The 19,818-nt window shown below is 36.8% G+C and overlaps 1 protein-coding gene across 22 annotated transcripts in view; it reads left to right on the top strand.

Annotated features, from left to right (window-relative positions):
- EXOC6 (exocyst complex component 6) overlaps positions 1-19,818 on the top strand; it is a 313,607-nt gene that overhangs the window by 251,744 nt on the left and 42,045 nt on the right. For all 22 annotated transcript variants that reach the window (XM_081554128.1, XM_081554103.1, XM_081554153.1 and 19 more), the window contains one exon: positions 7,484-7,625. In XM_081554128.1, coding sequence (XP_081410254.1) covers positions 7,484-7,625 — 142 coding nt within the window. The remainder of the gene's footprint in view (positions 1-7,483; positions 7,626-19,818) is intronic.

Genomic DNA, 19,818 nt, shown 5'->3' with positions numbered 1-19,818 from the left:
CGAAAATTGGTCTGGTAGCTGGTAATAACATTGAGATTTAAAGCCTTTGTCTGTTTGGAAACAAGAAGGAAGCAGTTGACAAAGACCTACTGTAGATGTCTATAAGGACTTATTTTCCACTCTCAGAATATTGTTGAATGTCATTTGCAAGATTGTTTTTAGAAAAAAAAGTGCTTAGTAGATGACTTACCTTGTTTGCTCCCTCCTCCCATAGTGAATTTTGTTGTTTTAATATGTATCCTTCCCTCGTAGGATACATTTCCCTGAATAGTTTAAACTCCTCTTCTAGGTACTCCCTCAACTCAAAGTGACTAATAGTATCTACCCCAACCGCATTCCCACAGTCTAGGATTTAGCCCAATGAAATTACTTGTTCAAAAAAATCCTTAACGTTCTAGATGAGTGTACCCCAAACCTTGGAGAATTCCCAAATTTGAGAATATGGCTGTGCCATGTAATTTCTTTCAGGAAACACTGTAAGATACAGTTGAAAACTATAGATCTTAATGAGTTACTTTATCCATGTCAACTAACAGAAGACAGCTAAGCCAGATTGACTTGGGGAGGTTGGGACTTTGACTGTATTCAGTCTCTGAGTAGTTCCTCCCTGCCCACAACCCATTTCACAGAGTACCAACTCAAATATGAGTCTCAGCAAATGAAGCGCTACTTGTACTGGACTCTTGGAGTCATCCTTAAAAGGTTGAAATCTAGATATAAATGCCTTGAATGACAAAGGCCTACTCTGTTATGTTTACATATGTGTGGCTATGTTTATAATATATTGGGTTTCCCCGGTTGGCTCAGATAGTAAAGAATTTGCCTGCAATGCAAGGAACCTGAGTTTGATCTCTGGTTGGAGAAGGGAATGGCTCCCCACTCCAATATTCTTGCCTGGAGATTCCATGAATAGAGGAGCCTGGTGGGCTGCAGTCTATAGGGTCGCAAGCAGTTGGACATGACGAGTGACTAACACTTACTTACGTAGCCTCCTACCTATATATATTAATAAGAGAGATTCAGCTTGGGTGACATTTGTCCATTTTACTAATGATCATGTGGAAACAGTCTATACTCTTCTAACTTGCTAGTGATTCTGACAACGTCTTTGCAAATTTTAAGTTGTACTGGGGTTGTGAAGTAGTATTTAATGATTGTGAAGTGAAGTGAAGTCACTCAGTCGTGTCCGACTCTTTGCGACCCCATGGACTGTAGCTGACCAGGCTCCTCCATCCATAGGCTTTTCCAGGCAAGAGTACTGGAGTGGGTTACCATTTCCTTCTCCAGAGGATCTTCCCGACCCAGGGATTGAACCCAGGTCTCCCATATTGCAGGCAGATGCTTTACCGTCTGCGCCACCGGGGAAGCCTATTTAATGATTATGTAGTCCTAATACTCTGAGCTGGGTGCTTATGTAAAAAAATGAGACTCTGACTCTGCTTTGACAGAGTTGTTGCTTTAATAACAGTTCTTGGATGTTTCAGTTTTTCTGTCTTAATTCCTGTGGCTTGACCATAGTATTCAGTCACCATGTGGAAGTTTACAGCTTGTCTTAAGCTTCTTTTGCATTTCTTACATTTGCCAAGGGAGAAGGTTATAGGGCCTTGATATTTTATTGCTTCCCTATTTAAACATGTACCTAATTGCCCAATTTGCTGCTATCAAGTGAATTTAAGAGGTAGGAAATATCTCTTGTCAGTTCCTACACAGCACAGACTAACTTCTTCTTCATGCCACCTTGGACAAAAGTGTGTTTAATCTAGATTTCTGGTATAATCAGTAGCTTCAAAACCTTGACTTCTAGACTTCACTGCCCTACTTGTCCTTGCATTCTCTTTCTGCTTATTAAAGAGAAGTTTAAAGATATCATGGGACTGCCGTGATAGCAGCAGTGATATTTGCAGGAAGCTAAAAATCTGAGTGTTATATGTCATCTAAGGCCATGTTCAAAAGATTGTTTAAGAAGAAGGAAAAGGCCACCAGAGTTTGATGAGATCTGTGGTTGGGATGGGGCTCCCCTAGTGGCTCAGTGGTAGAGAACCCACCTGCAAATGCAGGAGACTTAGAGATGTGCGTTCTATCCCTGGGTCGGGAAGATCCCCTGGAAGAGGGCATGGCAACCCATTCCAGTATTCCTGCCTGGAAAATCCCGTGGACAGAGGAGCCAGGCAGGCTACAGTTCATGGGGTCGCAAAGAGTTGGACACGACTGAAGTAACAGTGCGTGCACACACACACACACACACACACACGGTTGGGATAAGGAAGTTAGAATAAGGTATGAAATAGAAATGTGCCATATATTATATATAAGTGTCCTGAAGTTTCCCCAGTTTGGAGAATTTTTTTCCAACTCTAAGATACTTCTGTTCTTTTTAATCTGTGTGTGTGTGTGAATGTGCATGTTTGTGTGTCCCAAGAGCAATACTTTATGTTAATGTCTCATATCGGTATGGTTGAGAATTGTTAAAAGAAGAAAAGCCTAAGAGAGGAGAAAGGGAATTCATAATTGATTATGGGAATTGTGGTTAACTGATGTGATAACCAGTTCTTTGGGGACTAGAGCTACAAATGCAGACAGGAAGAGTATGAGAGGAATGTAGAAATGTAAAGGAGGTATTTTGGAGAATGTTAGGGACATTAGAGTAAGTATATTTTGGTAGACCTATGCATTCTGGGGGTATAATCTCAAAACTGTTTTCAAGATTGTGTTAAAGTTATTTTAAAACTTGCTAAAGAAATTCATCTTGATATTTAAACCTTTAAATATACATTCTGTATTATTGGGAATCAGAGACATTTCAGTATTATACCATGTGTTCAGCCAGAAAATAGATTTAAACTTTACTAGATGATGGAATCTTTGTGTATTTGTGAAATCACCTTGGGGAAATTTTCATGTGTTAGGTATGTTTTTTTTCAGATTTAATAACATTTTTTATGTTTGAGCAGTAGTACATTTAAGTAGTTTCATATAGTGAAATTTAAATTAGTGATTCTTATGTAAAGTAGAAAGAATTATAATAGATTTCTTAGATTAAAATGTCTATTTTTCAACTTGGCATCATTTTTCAATAAGAATTCATTTCTGGTTTTAGTGTTGAATACTCCATATTTGATGAAAGACCTCACTCTTTTGGACTATGTGTTTTAAAGGCTAGAAATTGTGGTTCTTTAGGATACTGACCAATTCATTAAAATATTTCGTTTCTTATTTTGTCTTCCCTCTGAAAAGGTTATTTCGTATCTCATAACTGAAATTCACATTGCAAATTGAGAAGCAATAAGTTTAAATAGTATAGCAGTATTTTGCTGTTTTTATTTAAATAACTTTAAAAGTCACATAGAATCAGAATTAATAAATTTGCTTACCAATGTTAGATTTAATATTCAAATTGACCATGATTTTATTCAAGTTTTTAAGTTTTTCCTGAAAAGAGTTACATAACTTTTTAAAACAAAACCTGTTATCAATTTAAAGAATAATAAATATAGTGCATAATATTTCTGAGTCTATATATTTTTTTAACTTAAATAAAAAGTAGCTTATTGTGCAAAGTTGATCTTTTGTGAGGACATAAATAAAAGAAAATGAATTCTCCTGGGATCTTTAAGGAAATAGACCAACACAGAAAGAATGATTGTGATTTCAAGAGCACATTTTTATGTAAAGTGTATTTGAGAGAATGAAAGCAGCATTGAAGAATGCTTTTAAATAATTATTATTGAAGAAATCAAGCCTTTCTATTTTATTAGATCTTTGAAATAAGAGAATGGTGAGACAGAAATGAAAACTTCAAATGAAAATTTAAATGTGTCAAATTAGTTTTTAAGTATTCTACATTTCTCCTACTATTATATTAGAGTAGATCTATCAAAGTGTTACTTTGAAACCAAAACTGTTTTGAGTTATAATCTAATAAAATGTGTTATATTTTTGTTACCATGTCATTTTATGATGTTTCAAAGGAAACAGAGTATCTTTACCTAATCTATAATAGTAAATTATTCTGGAAATTTGGCTTGACATACAAACAGATGTGTTTCCTTGATTCCTTTTAAACTGAAGGTTGGTGGTTTGTGGTTTATTGTTCCTGTGATTGGCATTAAAAGCCTTATTTCACAGCTTGCAGTGAGGGTCTATTGGGTAAAGACTGTCTGTGTTCCACAAACTAAATTCAAAAAGTGTCAATCAAGGTCTCACATAGGTTACTTAGAGAATGAGTTTTCTTACTGATTTCACCAAATGTCGCCTCATGCTGTCTTTGATTGGCACAGCCTGGCAGGGAGGATGGATGAATCTGTCACCGACTGGTTAATTGTGTTGCTGGTCTCAGTCTGACATCAGGTCTTTGACTCTTAAGTGGCTCAATACAAAACAAATTAGCAGATTGTAGTCATATTTCTCATTCTATATGCTTTGACTTTGTTGAATGCAGTCCATAAATCATATTGACTGACACACAAGTAAATGATGAAAGCTGCTTTTGAGACATGAATCTAGAAAGCAGCACTGTGAAGGTGCCATGGAAGGATGCATATGGTTGACCCTTTGGGAATTTCCTAGGAGCCAAATGTCTCTTTACCACAATTGTTCTTAGAAGAAAAGCTTTTGGGTAATGCGAAAAGGATCTAATATGTCAGCAGATTCTCTTTTACAAGTTCCTTTGAAATACAAGAAGTTTGTCCAGGGGTTTTCTCTCTTTGCAAGTTGTTTTTCAGCAAAATGTGAGAGCAGGGTAAAAAAGTAGTTACCTTTAAAAGCTTGGCAGGTGTTTTTACTTACTTACTGAAATTTATGTTAAAGAAAAAGAGAATGTTAGCAATAGTTGCAATTAACTTTTCAGATGAGAGCAGAAATTTATAGGCGCTTGATACTAAATGTGCTATATTTTCTCAGTCACTTCATTTAATTATTTTGGCTTTGTTTGTTGTATCGTTAAAGACCAGAACATCTATAATGAAAACTGCCAGTTTTTAAAGATAGTTGTAAAAGTACTTAGATTATTTTTGTTCTAGAAGGTGATACAGTATTAAAAGCATCAACAATAATAGCAAAATAGTGTTTGGAAAGGAGTGTTTTGGTTATACAAAGGTGTACCAAGGGCTACAGGCATCAGAAATGTTTTGGGGATGTGCAAGTTTCTGGAACATTAAAATTTTCTGTCTCAAAATAAGTAATAGATAAAATTTAAGAATATTTGCTCACATTTTATAGTCAAAAAATACACATTAAAAAATTGATCTTATAGAATATAACTTTAAATGTTTAAAGGATTTGAACCTTTGATATCAATTTTGAGCTATAAAAAGGAATTTTTCATTTCAATATTTTATAAACATTTTAAACTTCTATCTTTGAGAACAATAAGCCTGTATTTAATATGCATAATCAAAGGAAATTGCATGTGTTACTTAAACAGAAACACGTGTGAGTGTGTGTGTGTATGCACGCGCATGCACTCTTGTATGTTTTCATTACCCATATCCACCAAGTTTATGAAATAGCCTGTATTTTTGTACTAGTACCATTATTTTGGCTCCAGTACTATTGCTGCATAGTCATTTGTAGCATCTGAACCCATGTTAAAATTTCACACAGTGTATTTGTTTATGAAATGAATGTAGTAGTAACTGGTTTTGGCAGTTTATTAATCTGCTTTTGCAGTTAGTACGTTATAATGGCAACATAAGTAGGACATGGAGCTGATTTGATGGAGAAGTACATTAAAACTAAAATGTGCTAGTTGTTCCATTAGGTCAAAATGACATTTCCATTAAGTTTTTTCAAGCCTATTACATTGTAATTAAATTACATGCCATTGATTTCTTCTTTTTCTGTCTGTCCCCCTCCTGCTTCTCATTCATATTGATATTATTCTGCTTGGGAAATGGAGCTGCATGTCTCCTAGACTAATTCTTCTTGGTTTGGGGATCTTGAAGCATGCTGGGTTTTGCATTGTTTGTTACATTCCTTTTTGGCAGTTCATCAGTATTTGTCAAATATATTGTTTGCATCAGCTTTTATCTCTAAAGTTTCTGATTTAGATATTGGCATTCCATTTCAGATGCACAGTTTTTTTTACTGTGCATAGTGTCTAAATGCTAAAGACTTACCAGAGATTCATAAGGATTCATAAAAGTTGCTTGTTTCTAGTCTGATTTTAAATGTGTAATTGAATGAACAATTGTTCAAGCAAACATCTTAAAAATATATTTATGTTCCTTGTTTTCTAACAGATCAATCCTATGTAAACATTTTTGCATCAATATATTATAGCTTTTATGTTTGGAAGATTTTCATGATTTTGTAGCTTTATCGGCCTTTGTGATAAGTAAGAAAAGCATAATGGTCACATATCACTGGGTAAATATTTGTTAATGCTAATAAGGCAAAACATGGCACATCTTCCAAAAGTTCTTATTTCTAACCTTAGTCATAGATCTTTGAATCATATGGGTGTCAGTCCATCACCAAATCACATAATTGTGGGTTGGAGATAGCCATACTAGTAGTGGTACTACACTGGAAAGCTTTACCAGAAAGTTTTTGTAATATTTTCTTTTCAACTGTAGTTAAAATAAAAAGCCTGCTTGAAAGAACAATTTATACTAAAGGCAATATTATATTGTGATTCAGCTATATAATCTAGAAGCTAAACATTTAAAATTGTTTTCATCATTTTAAAGGAAATATAGCCTGAATCAAGGCTGTCAAAATTCATGTGGAGATTTAGGAGCTTATTATAGTAGAAAATATAATGATATACTAAAAGACAACCACAAGTATTTGTAGCTCACTTTATATTTTTAAATTATCAGATGATTTTAAAACTTAATTTTTAAAACTAAATGAAAAGATCTGTAGATGATTGTGAAATCATATCGGTATACAAGCTTCTTTTTTCCCTCCTAATTGAAGCTATGCTCCAAACTAAGCTTCCTATTAGAAGTAAGAACTTAATGACTCAAAAGTATATTTTATAAAGACATTTTACTTATTACATACATATGGAAGTATATGTTTTAAAGTATATTAGGTATAATTAAATTATAATAAATTACACTATTAACTTAATTCTTGGCTTGGTTAATTACATAAATGAAAGTTTAAAGAGCATTATATGAATAAATGTTCCATCAACATGACAGTTATTTTATGTCACAAATGGCATATTTTAATGTGCATTTTTAAAAATACTTGAGATATTTAAAGAGATATGAAATAATAATCAATAGATTTGAAACACAAACTTTAATTTTTCTACATACAATTATAGCTTTAATGATGTTTATATCATGAGAATGACAAGTCAACAGAATGTTACTTTCAGTTCCTATGCTAAAAGACAGCCACTCAGAATACAGAAAGAGAAAGGCCACCACTAAAAAGAAAAATGCCATGAAAAATTTTTGTGATATTTTTTTATATGATACGTTTCTATGTTTGTTTATTTTTTGGTTTGGATATTTGTTTTAAACAGGGGAAAGTTGCCCAGACTGCTTGCATGTCAGCCTGCCAGCATCTGTCAACATCCTTAATGCAGATGCTACTGGACAGTGAGTTAAAACAGATAAGCATGGGAGCCATTCAGCAGTTTAACCTAGATGTCATACAGTGTGAATGTAAGTACCTTATTGGTTAAATCGGATGCAGTTCTAGGAATCTATATTTAAATTATATGGGAAAATGGTATAGAGTAGCATAGTTCATTAAAGAGAGAGGAGGCCTGATCCAGCTAAACTTTCGGCAGCCTTAGAAGCAACTTCCTTCCAAGAAGAGAAGAATATTTCAGTTTCACATTTAGGGCCTCTAGAGTGGCCCTAAAGTGACAATCCGAATGGATAATTAAAAAGGTAATTTATTTATAATTCTTTTTATTTTTCTTTATTCTTTCTGGTCATTCGTGTCTTCTTGCCAGGACTCACCTGAGGTTTGTAGTAAATGAATGAAATTATTGTTTGTCATCTTATTTTCCATACATAAACTTTGAGATACTTGCTAAAGAATACTCTTAGGACTCTGCATTCCAAGTGCAGTTTCTTTATAGTCTGACATTTTGATTCTCTCTCCCAAAGAATTTCTCAAGTCTTTACCTTTGCCCTTATTTTCCACTTTATTTTCTTTAGGTGACAGGGTTAGCAGATTCCATAATCTAATGTTGACATTAGCCAGTCACCTTCAAAATTGATTGTGCTGTTTAGTTATTAGCCTTGCTATAAATGCTTCTAGCTGTAGGTTTTATTATCCTTATACAAGACATGAGTTTATGGAATAATTTTTAAGCACTCCTTTCAAATGCATGGTATATTGATTAAATGATGAAAATCCCTGGTTGACAGTTTAGGCAGGCACCACTGTTCATAAATTGAAAAACAGTGGGGCACAAGAAGGATTATAAAACACTTGTTTGGGGCAGATTTTGCAATAATATATTCTGTATGAAAGATATTAGAAAATTAAATGTCAGTGGCTTGCAGCTGAAGTGGGAGTGACAGTTTTTTTCAATGGGTAGTGAATATTTGTCTGCTTCTATACAAGGCATTCTGCTAGGAAAAACATAATTAACTTTAAAAAGAATAAGTACATAGGCTCAATATTCATTACATTTATCAATCATTTATTACACAAAAAAATACAGAGTTTTTAAAGACTCATCGATTTCCTTCAACAAAAGAGAAATACTAATCTACAAAGCAAAAGAAAGATAGTTTTTCCCTAGGGAAGAGAAGAATCCATTTTCTTTTCCTAGAAAGCATTTCTAATTTTCTCAAATTAGAAAGCCTTTATTATATTTCTTTCTCAAAATAAAACTATCATTTACAAGATGATATTTCTTATATTTACTAAAATATTTACCAAAAAGCACTTTAAAAAATGTTTCTGGGGACTTCCCTGGTGGTCCACTGGCCAAGATTCTGCACTCCCAATACAGGGGTCACAGGTTTGATCCCTGATCGGGGAACTAGATCCCACATACCACAACTAAAGATCCTACATACAGCAACTAAGAGCTGGCACAGCCAAATAAATAGATATATTTAAAAAAAAAATTGTTTCAGGAAATTCCTTGGTGGTCCAGTGGTTAAGAATCTGCTTGCCAGTGCAGGGGACACAGGTTTGATCCCTGATCTAGGAAGATCCTACATGCTATGGAGCAACTATGCCTGTGTGCCAAAGCTACTGTAGCCTACATGCTCTAGAGCCAGTGCTCTGCAACAAAAGAAGCCACCTCAATGAGAAGCTGGAGCACCACAACTAGAGAGTAGCCCCTGCTCACTGCAACTAGAGAAAGCCCAAGTACAGCAAGACCCAGCCAAAAATAAATGCATAAATAAATACAATTTAAAAAGTTTCTAACTCAAAGCAATTGTTAATTCACTCTACAGATAGTTTGAAACTGATTTCTTAAAAGTCTTTAAAAGCTATCTTATAGGGGAATTCCCAGGTGGTTCAGTGGTTGGGACTCTACGTTTTCACTATGGAGGGCTCTGGTTCAATCCCTGGTTGGGACCTAAGGTCCCACAAGCCATGCTGCATGCCAAAAGAAAAAAAAAGCTGTGTTACGAGATCATTTCAGTATAATACTCATGTAAACTTTTTATATAAGTATTGCTTGAGGCATTTCAGAATATTGATAATTGGGTCGTTGAACCCTTTATTGGCATTTGGTTGTGTCTTCTCAATTAGATATTTGTTCAAAAATGGAAGTTACTGTTTGATTAGGCAGCTTCAGGTACCTAGATTTTTTCTCTGTTCTCTTACCTCTCCTTGAAGAGCAAGCCTAATTCTACTTAGAAAAAGCACATAAACACACAGCTTTGCCTCTTTGTCCCATCACAGGACACTCTCTCCCATTAGTTACTTATTTGTGTGGAGTTACTGAAGGCTTCTTTTAAAACAATGATGTTTTCTTAAAAGACTAATCTCTCAGAAGAAATTATACATAACTGTAAGGTATAAACTCAGTTAAAGATGTCCAGGATCAGGTGCAAAAGGGATAAACCCTAGCCTGATGAGGGCCAAGGTTCTGGTACTATAGATACGGAAAGGGAGAAACCAGGACTTAAAGACAAATCACAGAGGATAACTCAGCTTCCTATAAGGTTATGCCTGTGGTTGGCTCTGCTCCTTAATACTTACCAAGTATTTGTTGTTGTCCCTCATTTGTTGTGTGCAACTCGTCGCAACTCCATGGACTGCAGCGTGTCAGGCTTCCCTGTCTTTCACCATCACCTGGAGCTTGCTCAAACTCATGTCCATTGAGTCAGTGATGCCATTCAGCCATCTCATCCTCTGTCGTCCTCTTCTCCTGCCTTCTATCTTTCCCAGCATCAGGGTCTTTTCCAGTGAGTTGGCTCTTTGCATCAGGTGGCCAAAGTATTGGAGCTTCAGCTTCAGCATCAGTCCTTCCAGTGATTATTTAGGGTTGATTTCCTTTAGGATTGACTGGTTTGATCTCCTTGCTGTCCAAGCAACTCGCAAGAATCTTCTCCAACACCACAGTTCAAAAGCATCAGTTCTTCGATGCTTAGCTGTCTTTATGGTCCGACTCTCACATCCATACATGACTACTGGAAAAATCGTAGCTTTGACTATATGGACCTTTGTTGGTAAAGTGATGTCTCTGCTTTTTACTGTGCTGTCTAGGTTTGTCATAGTTTTTCTTCCAAGGAGCAAGTGTCTTTAATTTCATGGCTGCAGTCACCATCTGCATTGATTTTGGAGCCTAAGAAAATAAAGTCTTTCACTGTTTCCATTGTTTCCCCATTATATGCATGAAGTAATGAGACTAGATCATTACTTAATACAGTATCAGGAGTTCAGTAATCACTGAACAAATAAAAATTGACATTCCATTCCCCCCCCCCCACCTTTGGCCACCTCATGAGGCTTATGGGATCTTAGTTCCTCAACCAAGGATCAGACCTGGGCCCCTGGCATTAGAAGCTCAGAGTCCTAACCACTGGACCACCAGAGAATTACAACACTCCTTCTGGTACAAAAAGAACTCATGACTTCTCGTGACTGATATGTAAATCACTTAAACATGGAACTTAGCTTTCTCCAATAATACATTTGGAGAATTTTAGTTTTCATCCCATTATTAATTTATTTATTTGGCTATGCCACACAGCTTGCAGGATCTTGGTGGCCTGACCAGGGATTGAACCAAGCCCCCTTGGTTTGTAGTAGAAGCTTAGAGTCCTAACCTCTGGACTGCCAGGGAATTCCCTTCATGCTTATTTTAAATAGTGTTTTTGTTTGTTGTTAATCTGGAAGAAAGCAATTTTTAAAAATGCAAAGTTTATTTTTAGTATTGATGCCATGTATATGCTTTATACATGTCAGGGCAGAGGAAGGAAAGGAAATGAAAACAGGAAAAGGAATTTGGTAAGGTAAGAGGAAGGCTAGAATATATGGTAAATTTGTGAAGAGAAGGAATCTGAATGCCTTAGGAATCAACTGGGATATGGAGAAAATGGGCAGATACTTCAAATGTAGAATCCTAGAAGCAAATGATGATTGAGTTTCACCGTCTTCCTGGTAATACACATTCACATACTCCCCTACTTTGAAACACTGTGAAATAATGCTGTCGGACTTCCCTCGTGGTCCAGGAGCTAAGACTCCATGCTCCCAGTGCTGAGGGACTGGTTTTGATCCCTGGTCAGGAACTAGATCCCGTATGTCACAACTAAAGACCATGCGCAGCCAAATAAATATTTTTAAAAATAAATAAATGAGACACAATAGCCAGGACATGGAAGCAACCTAGATGTTCATCAGCAGACGAATGGATAAGGAAGCTGTGGTACATATACACAATGGAATATTACTCAGCCATTAAAAAGAATACATTTGAATCAGTTCTATTGAGATGGATGAAACTGGAGCCCATTATACAGAGTGAAGTAAGCCAGAAAGAAAAACACCAATACAGTATACTAATGCATATATATGGAATTTGAAAGATGGTAATGATAACCCTATATGCGAGACAGAATAAGAGACACAGATGCATAGAACAGTCTTATGGACTCTGAGGGAGAAGGTGAGGGTGAGACGTTCTGAGAGAATAGCATTGAAACATGTATATTATCATATGTGAAACAAAACACCATTCCAGGTTCGATGCATGAGACAAATGCTCAGGGATGGGGCAATGGGATGACCCAGAGGGATGGGATGGGGAGGGAGATGGGAGGGGGGTTCAGGATGGGGAACACATGTAAACCCATGGCTGATTCATGTCAATGTATGGCAAAACCACTACAATATTGTAAAATAATTAGCCCCCAACTAAAATAAATAAATTTATTAAAAAATAAATTAATAAATAAATGAAAATAACCCTGTCAAGTAGTTGTCCAGCTATTCCTTGAACATTTAATTTGGGAGATAACTACTCTTCAAAAAATGAGTTTCCATTTACTATATTACTGTATCATTTTCTTACATTGAGCTGAAATATCATTTTCTCTAAACTTCTCCTAATGAAACCTAGTTCTACCTTAGGGCTAGAGTCATCACTAGTCCATATTGTGCCTTTGTGCAAATTAGAAAATGTATTCTCACTGAAAGGAAAAAGTCTTCCAGTATTGTCCCCTTTCAATGAATGAGAAAAAGTTTACCCCTTTTCCAGCTGGACTCTCTAATCAGGGCACATGACTTAGCTGTTCAGTTCAGTTCAGTCGCTCAGTCGTGTCCGACTCTTTGCAACCCCATGGACTGAGCACACCAGGCCTCCCTGTCCATACCAACTCTCGGAGTTTACCCAAACTCATGTCCATTGAGTCGGTGATGCCCTCCAACCATCTCATCCTCTGTCGTCCCCTTCTCCTCCTGCCTTCAACTTTTCCCAGCATCAGGGTCTTTTCAAATGAGTCAGCTCGTCACATCAGGTGGCAAGAGTATTGGAGTTTCAGCATCAACATCAGTCTTTCCAATGAAAACTCAGGACTGATCTCCTTTAGGATGGACTGGTTGATCTCCTTGCAGTTCAAGGAACTCTCAAGAGTTTTCTCCAATACCACAGTTCAAAAGCATCAATCCTTTGGCACTCAGCTTTCTTTATAGTCCAACTCTTACATCCATACTTGAGTAATGGAAAAACCATAGCCTTGACTAGACGGACCTTTGTCGGCAAAGTAACATCTCTGCTTTTTAATGTGCTGTCTAGGTTGGTCATAACTTTCCTTCCAAGGAGTAAGCGTCTTTTAATTTCATGGCTGCAGTCACCATCTGCAGTGATTTTTGAGCCCCCAAAAATAAAGTCAGCCACTGTTTCCATTGTTTCCCCATCTATTTGCCATGAAGTGATGAGACCGGATGCCATGATCTTAGTTTTCTGAATGTTGAGCTTTAAGCCAACTTTTTCACTTTCCTCTTTTACTTTCATCAAGAGGCTCTTTAGTTCCTCTTCACTTTCTGCCATATTGAGTGCAGCACTTTCACAGCATCATCTTTTAGGATTTGAAATAGCTCAACTGGAATTCCACCAGTGTAGGGCTAACCAAGACAGATGGGTCATGGTGGAGAGTTCTAACAAAATGTGATCCCCTGGAGAAGGGAATGGCAAACCACTTCAGTATTCTTGCCTTGAGAACCCCATGAACAGTATGAAAAGGCAAAAGGATAGGACACTGAAAGATGAACTACCCTGGTCGATATGTGCCCAATATGCTACTGGCCTTCAGTGGACAAATAACTCCAGAAAGAATGAAGAGATGGAGCCAAAGCAAAAACAACACCCAGTTGTGGATGTGACTGGTGATGGAAGCAAGGTCCGATGCTTTAAAGAGCAATATTGCATAGGAACCTGCAATGTTAGGTCCATGAATCAAGGCAAATTGGAAGTGGTCAAACAGGAGATGACAAGAGCGAACGTCAACATTTTAGGAATCAGTGAACTAAAATGGACTGGAATGGGTGAATTTAACTCGGATGACCATTATATTGACTACTGTGGGCAAAAATTCCTTAGAAGAAATGGAGTAGCCATCATAGTCAACAAGAGTCCAAAATGCAGTACTTGGATGCAATCTCAAAAACGACAGAACGATCTCTGTTCGTTTCCAAGGCAAACCATTCAGTGTCACAGTAATCCAAGTCTGTTGCCCTGACCAGTAACGCTGAGGAAGCTGAGGTTGAACAGTTCTATGAAGACCTACGAAACCTTTTAGAACTAACACCCAAAAAAGATGTCCTTTTCATTATAGGGGACTGGAATGCAAAAGTAGGAAGTCAAGAAACACCTGGAGTAACAGGCAAATTTGGCCTTGGAATACAGAATGAAGCAGGGCAAAGCTAATAGAGTTTTGGCAAGAGAATGCACTGGTCATAGAAAACACCCTCTTCCAACAACACAAGAGAAGACTCTACACATGGACATCACCAGATGGTCAACACCGAAATCAGATTGATTATATTCTTTGCAGCCGAAGATGGAGAAGCTCTATACAGTCAGCCAAAACAAGACCGGGAGCTGACTGTGGCTCAGATCATGAACTCCTTATTGCCAAATTCAGACTGAAATTGAAGAAAGTGGAGAAAACCACTAGACCATACAGGTATGACCTAAATCAAATCCCTTATGACTACACAGTGGAAGTGAGAAATAGATTAAAGGGACTAGATCTGATAGACAGAGTGCCTGATGAACTATGGACGCAGGTTCGTGACATTGTACAGGAGACAGGGATCAAGACCATCCCCAAGAAAAAGAAATGCAAAAAAGCAAAATGGCTGAGGAGGCCTTACAAATAGCTGTGAAAAGGAGAGAAGCTAAAAGCAAAGGAGAAGAGGAAAGATATACCCATTTGAATGCAGAGTTCCAAAGAATAGCAAGGAGAGATAAGAAAGCCTTCCTCAGTGATCAGTACAAAGAAATAGAGGAAAACAATAGAATGGGAAAGACTAGAGATCTCTTCAAGAAAATTAGGGAACATTTCATGCAAAGATGGGCTCAATAAAGGACAGAAATGGTATGAATCTAACAGAAGCCAAAGATATTAAGAAGAGGTGGCAAGAATACACAGAAGAACTGTACAAAAAAGATCTTCATGACCCAGATGATCATGGTGGTGTGATCACTCACCTAGAGCCAGACATCCTGGAATGTGAAGTCAAGTGGGCCTTAGGAAGCATCACTATGAACAAAGCTAGTGGAGGTGATGGAATTCCAGCTGAGCTATTTCAAATCCTAAAAGATGATGCTGTGAAAGTGCTGCACTCAATATGCCAGCAATTCTTGGCACAGGACATAGCAATTTCTTTTTTAATAAGTCTTTCAAGTGATATTGATGCACAGTAAAGTTTGAGAACCACATTACATGGATCTATCTGTTCCTATTGACTTAGATCCATTATTCAGAATCTTGTGGGTGTCTTTAGATTTCTTTAGCCAGTTGCTAATTCCCTTGTTGAATTTAACTCATAGTTTTGAATCTAAGTCATAAATCAAAGTTATGAGCAACTTTGCTGGATGCCTTGCTGGTATATAGGAATAATAATAGGCATTGAGTTTTCCTTGTCTACTAGTTCTAATTAGTTTTTCAAAGAAGAAAATGTTAGTGCTCTGATTCTTCGTAAATCCGTATTAATTGATAGTAAGTACTTTCCCTTCAAAAGGTTCAGAAACTATTACTAAAAAGTCTGTGACTGGTTTGTGGGATTAACTAAAATCCTACTAGTCTGTTTTATGCTAGTAAGAAATCCAGAGTCCAAGAAAGTCAGATAGCAGAGATCAGGACCTCGGTATCATAAACCACCAAAGATCCTGGGCATCTCAAGAAATTCAGTGAAAGAATTTAAGCGATAAGAGGTGAACGTCAAATCTAAGCATCAGGAATGGCCTTTATTTTGAATTAAATGTTCCTTTTATTTAGTTTGATTATTTTTCCATCCTTATTACTTTGTAAAAGCATTATGCATATATTTCCTAGGCCTTAAAATGTCGCTCTGCAGGTAGAAACAAATAGCACAACCAGCTGAATTTGAGGAGATAGAAAGCTAGAAGTAATTCAGTTTCTCATGTCATTCAGCTATTATGCTTTTAGTTTTTGTTTCATTTTTCTAATGGTGAAAGAATTGGTACTAATTCATCCATGTGCTCACTTATTTTTTTCAAATATGTTTGTGCCCTTTTCCCTGATATTTCTTGTGACACACAGACTTATGAGTTTTTAAACTGGCTTGAGCCAAATTTGAGTCTGTAACTGAATTTTTTCCTTGTAGAGTCAACCGGTTTGTAGGAAAGATTCATTTATTCAGATGTTTAATGGGAACCTATTACCTGTTGTTACTGGGAAATAAAAAAGATGAATCAGGTTTCAAAGATCTCACATACTGCTGCTGCTGCTAAGTTGCTTCAGTCGTGTCCGACTCTATGCAACCCCATAGACAGCAGCCCACCAGACTCCGCTGTCCCTGGGATTCTCCAGGCAAGAACACTGGAGTGGGTTGCCATTTCCTCCTCCAATGAGTGAAAGTGAAAAGTGAAAGTAAAGTCGCTCGGTCGTGTCCGGCTCTTCGAGACCCCACGGACTGTAGCCTACCAGGCTCCTTTGTCCATGGGATTTTCCAGGCAAGAGTACTGGAGTGGGTTGCCATTTCCTTCTTCAATCTCACATACTGGATGGGGAGAAAACAGACATGTAAATAGCTATAGTAGGACATAAATTCTTTATAGAAGGAAATATTACTTGAAGAGAGGGAGCAATTAATTATACATGCCATGGGATTGAAAAGATTGACTATCATAGAAGTGAAATTTGAGAGTCTTAAAGGATGAGTATGATTTCATCAAATGCAAGGAAGGGCATTCTGAACAGAGGGAATGGCATAGGGAAAAGCACTGTGCTGGGATTTCCCTGGTGGTACAGTGGATAAGAATCCAGCTGGTAATGCATGGGACATGAGTTTGATCCCTGGTCCAGGAAGATTCCACATTCCATGGAGCAACTGAAGCCTGTGCACTCTAGAGCCCATGAGTTGCAACTTCTGAGCCCAAGTGCTATAACCACTGAAGCCCGTGCGCGTAGAGCCTGTGCTTTACAACAAGAAAAGCCACTGCAATGAGAAGCCTGTGCACAGCAACGAAGAGTAGCCCTTACTCACAGCAACTAGAGAAAGCCCATGTGCAGCAACAAAAACCCAGCACAGCCATAAATAAAAATTAAAACAGTTTTCTAAAAAGCACTGTGATGATAGAATGCTTACAGAATCTTCATACAGTCTTTTGTAGCTAGACTATAAGATGCATGATTGAAAGTATTGAAAGATATGGCTGAAAAAACTTAGACTTCTGAACGCTTGGATTTTAGTTAATAAGCAATAGAGATACATTGAAACTTTTTAATAAAGACCAGGACATGGTAAAATTTATATTATAGAACGTTAACTCTGTATCATGTGGAAATTAAACTGAAATGAGAGAGGCTCTGCAAGTAGGAAGACCTTTTAAAAGACTATTCTATTAAACATTTTCCTATGAAGGATAGAAAGAACTTGACTTTGGGCCGTGGGAATGAAGAGATGGAAATGGATTCCAAACATTTTGAAGGAGGGAATACATAAAGATAGTAAATAAGTAAATTTGATATGAATTAGGTGGTTAGAATCAGAGACTCTCTTAGTAGAAGAGACCTGAGAATGTATCCCATGTTTGCAGTGGGTGGTATGAAGAGGGGAAAAAAAGAAGAAAAGATGAGAAAGGGTAAGAAGAGAGGGGAAAGAGAAGAGACACAATCATCTAGGATAGAAGTTAAATTCAATATAGAATTTACAATTGCTGCACCCTGCAGAATGCTGTGCTTACAGAGTATCTGTTGCATAAATGAACAAATTAACAAATCAAGAAGTCTCTATAGTCTACATTTACTTTTCTAGAGTTCTCCTAACTCTGTTATCAAAAAATTAAGGACAAGGACTTCCCTGGAGATCCAGTGGTTAAGACTCCACACTTCCACTGCAGATGGCACGGGTTTGATCCTTGGTCATGTGGATCCAATATCCTGTATGGCTTTTGGCACAGCCAAAAATAAATAAAATGAATAAGTAAAATGCGGCTTCTTTGGGGAAAAAAGTTAAGGCCAGTTGATGCTGCTATACTTCTCTTCAAGACCATTCAACTTCTTGGTATATACATAACTGATCATTTACAAAATTCTTCACATATTTGATGACTATGTTTAAATGACCGTTTAACTTCATCTGTTCTGAACTGAGCAGTCATAATTTCTTTAGTATTTTCTTGTAGAATTATTTTCATTCCCCTTTCAGTCATTTATCTTCAGGTCTTTTTCTATTGTTGTTCTTGAAAATTCCATGGACAGGGGAGCCTGGCAGGCTACAGTCCATGAGGTCACAAAGAGTCAGACATAACTAAGTGTGCATGTGTACACACACACACACACACAGGTCAGACTTGATAAAATGTCTGAGTTAGGGATGAAATCACATGAACTTATTTAGAACTTTTTTTTCCCTTAGTTCTTTCAAGTTAGTCTTAAGATGGTTTGAGCACATGTCAGGAAGTTAAAAGACCATCATTCTAGTCCTGGCTCTTCCTGGATTTGGGCAAGTAGCTTTGGTATTTAACAGTTGAGAAGCCTCCGTTTTTCCTGTGAAATACTGGATTTGGAATTCATAATTTCCAAGATACATCCTAGGGTTCAGAGGTAGTAAAATTTAAGACAAGAGTATGAACATCTAAGTCGTATATTAATTAATTCCTACACATCTACAAAGTACTTGGCATTTAGGGGATACAGTGGTAAACAAAACAGAAAAGGTCCTAACCCTCTTGGGTTTTAGGCCCAGTGGGAAGACATTCATTTTATGATTGCACAAATAAATATGATTACAAGTTGTTAAATTTTAGAAAAGTAGATGGCACTGTGAGAGAGTATAAGAAGCAGACCTAATTTAGTTAAAAGGTGGATGGATTGAGAGTATTAGGTAGGGTTTATGCATGAATGAAGTGCATATTTTTGGTTAACTTGACCATAACCAATATTATTAGTATAACGATGTGGTTGGAGAAGTCAGGAAGGCATCCATTTGGAACTGCAAATGTAGCCCCCTCTGAACTACACTGAAACTTTGATCCTGTTACAGATTTTATATAAGTTCAAGAGAAATCACTTCTTAGTTGGAGAAGCATTTGCCGAGCTTGGCATGAAGCTGATGTTCTAAGTCTGTGTATGTGCTTTTGTTTTATTAAACATCTCTTATATGTTGGGTTCCAATATAAGATATCTTACAAATGCAACTGTATATAGGAAAAAATAAAAATATCCTCTTAAGTTCCTGTAATGGTATCTCAGAAATCCTTCACAACTCTAAAAAAATCAAACATTTCCAAAGGATTTGAAGTACACAGAATAAGACTAGAGAATGTACTTTCTCATATAATATATTCTACACAAAAATCTAGTTGAGATCATCAGCTCCTAAGAGTTTAACATCCTAAATTCATAAGCACTAGAAAAGCTCCAAGTTAAAGCGCACTGGTATCTTTTTCAGTGATGAGTTATTGAGAAATAGGTGAATCTGTACATTTGAAGGCCTTGTCTTGTTTTTCATTTGGATAAAGACTTAGCCCACCTCAAAAAGAAAAAACCAAAAAACCTATAAAGACTTTTTTGTATGTATATGGCTATGATCTCAGGGCCTCTCTTCTAGCCTTAAAAAAGGTCTACACCCCAAAATAAAAGGATTCTGGGAAAATTATGTTGATGGTATGAGAGGATATTTCAGTATCTTTTTTTTTTTTTTTAAGTGTACTGGATGCCATTATATTATTTGCTTACT

The sequence above is a fragment of the Giraffa tippelskirchi genome, chromosome 2 (genome assembly GCF_054371585.1).
Source record: "Giraffa tippelskirchi isolate mGirTip1 chromosome 2, T2T-mGirTip1v1.2.pri, whole genome shotgun sequence".
In the NCBI taxonomy this organism is placed as follows: domain Eukaryota; kingdom Metazoa; phylum Chordata; class Mammalia; order Artiodactyla; family Giraffidae; genus Giraffa; species Giraffa tippelskirchi.
Note: the sequence above shows the minus strand (reverse complement) of the source record. Positions and strands in the feature narration are given on the sequence as shown.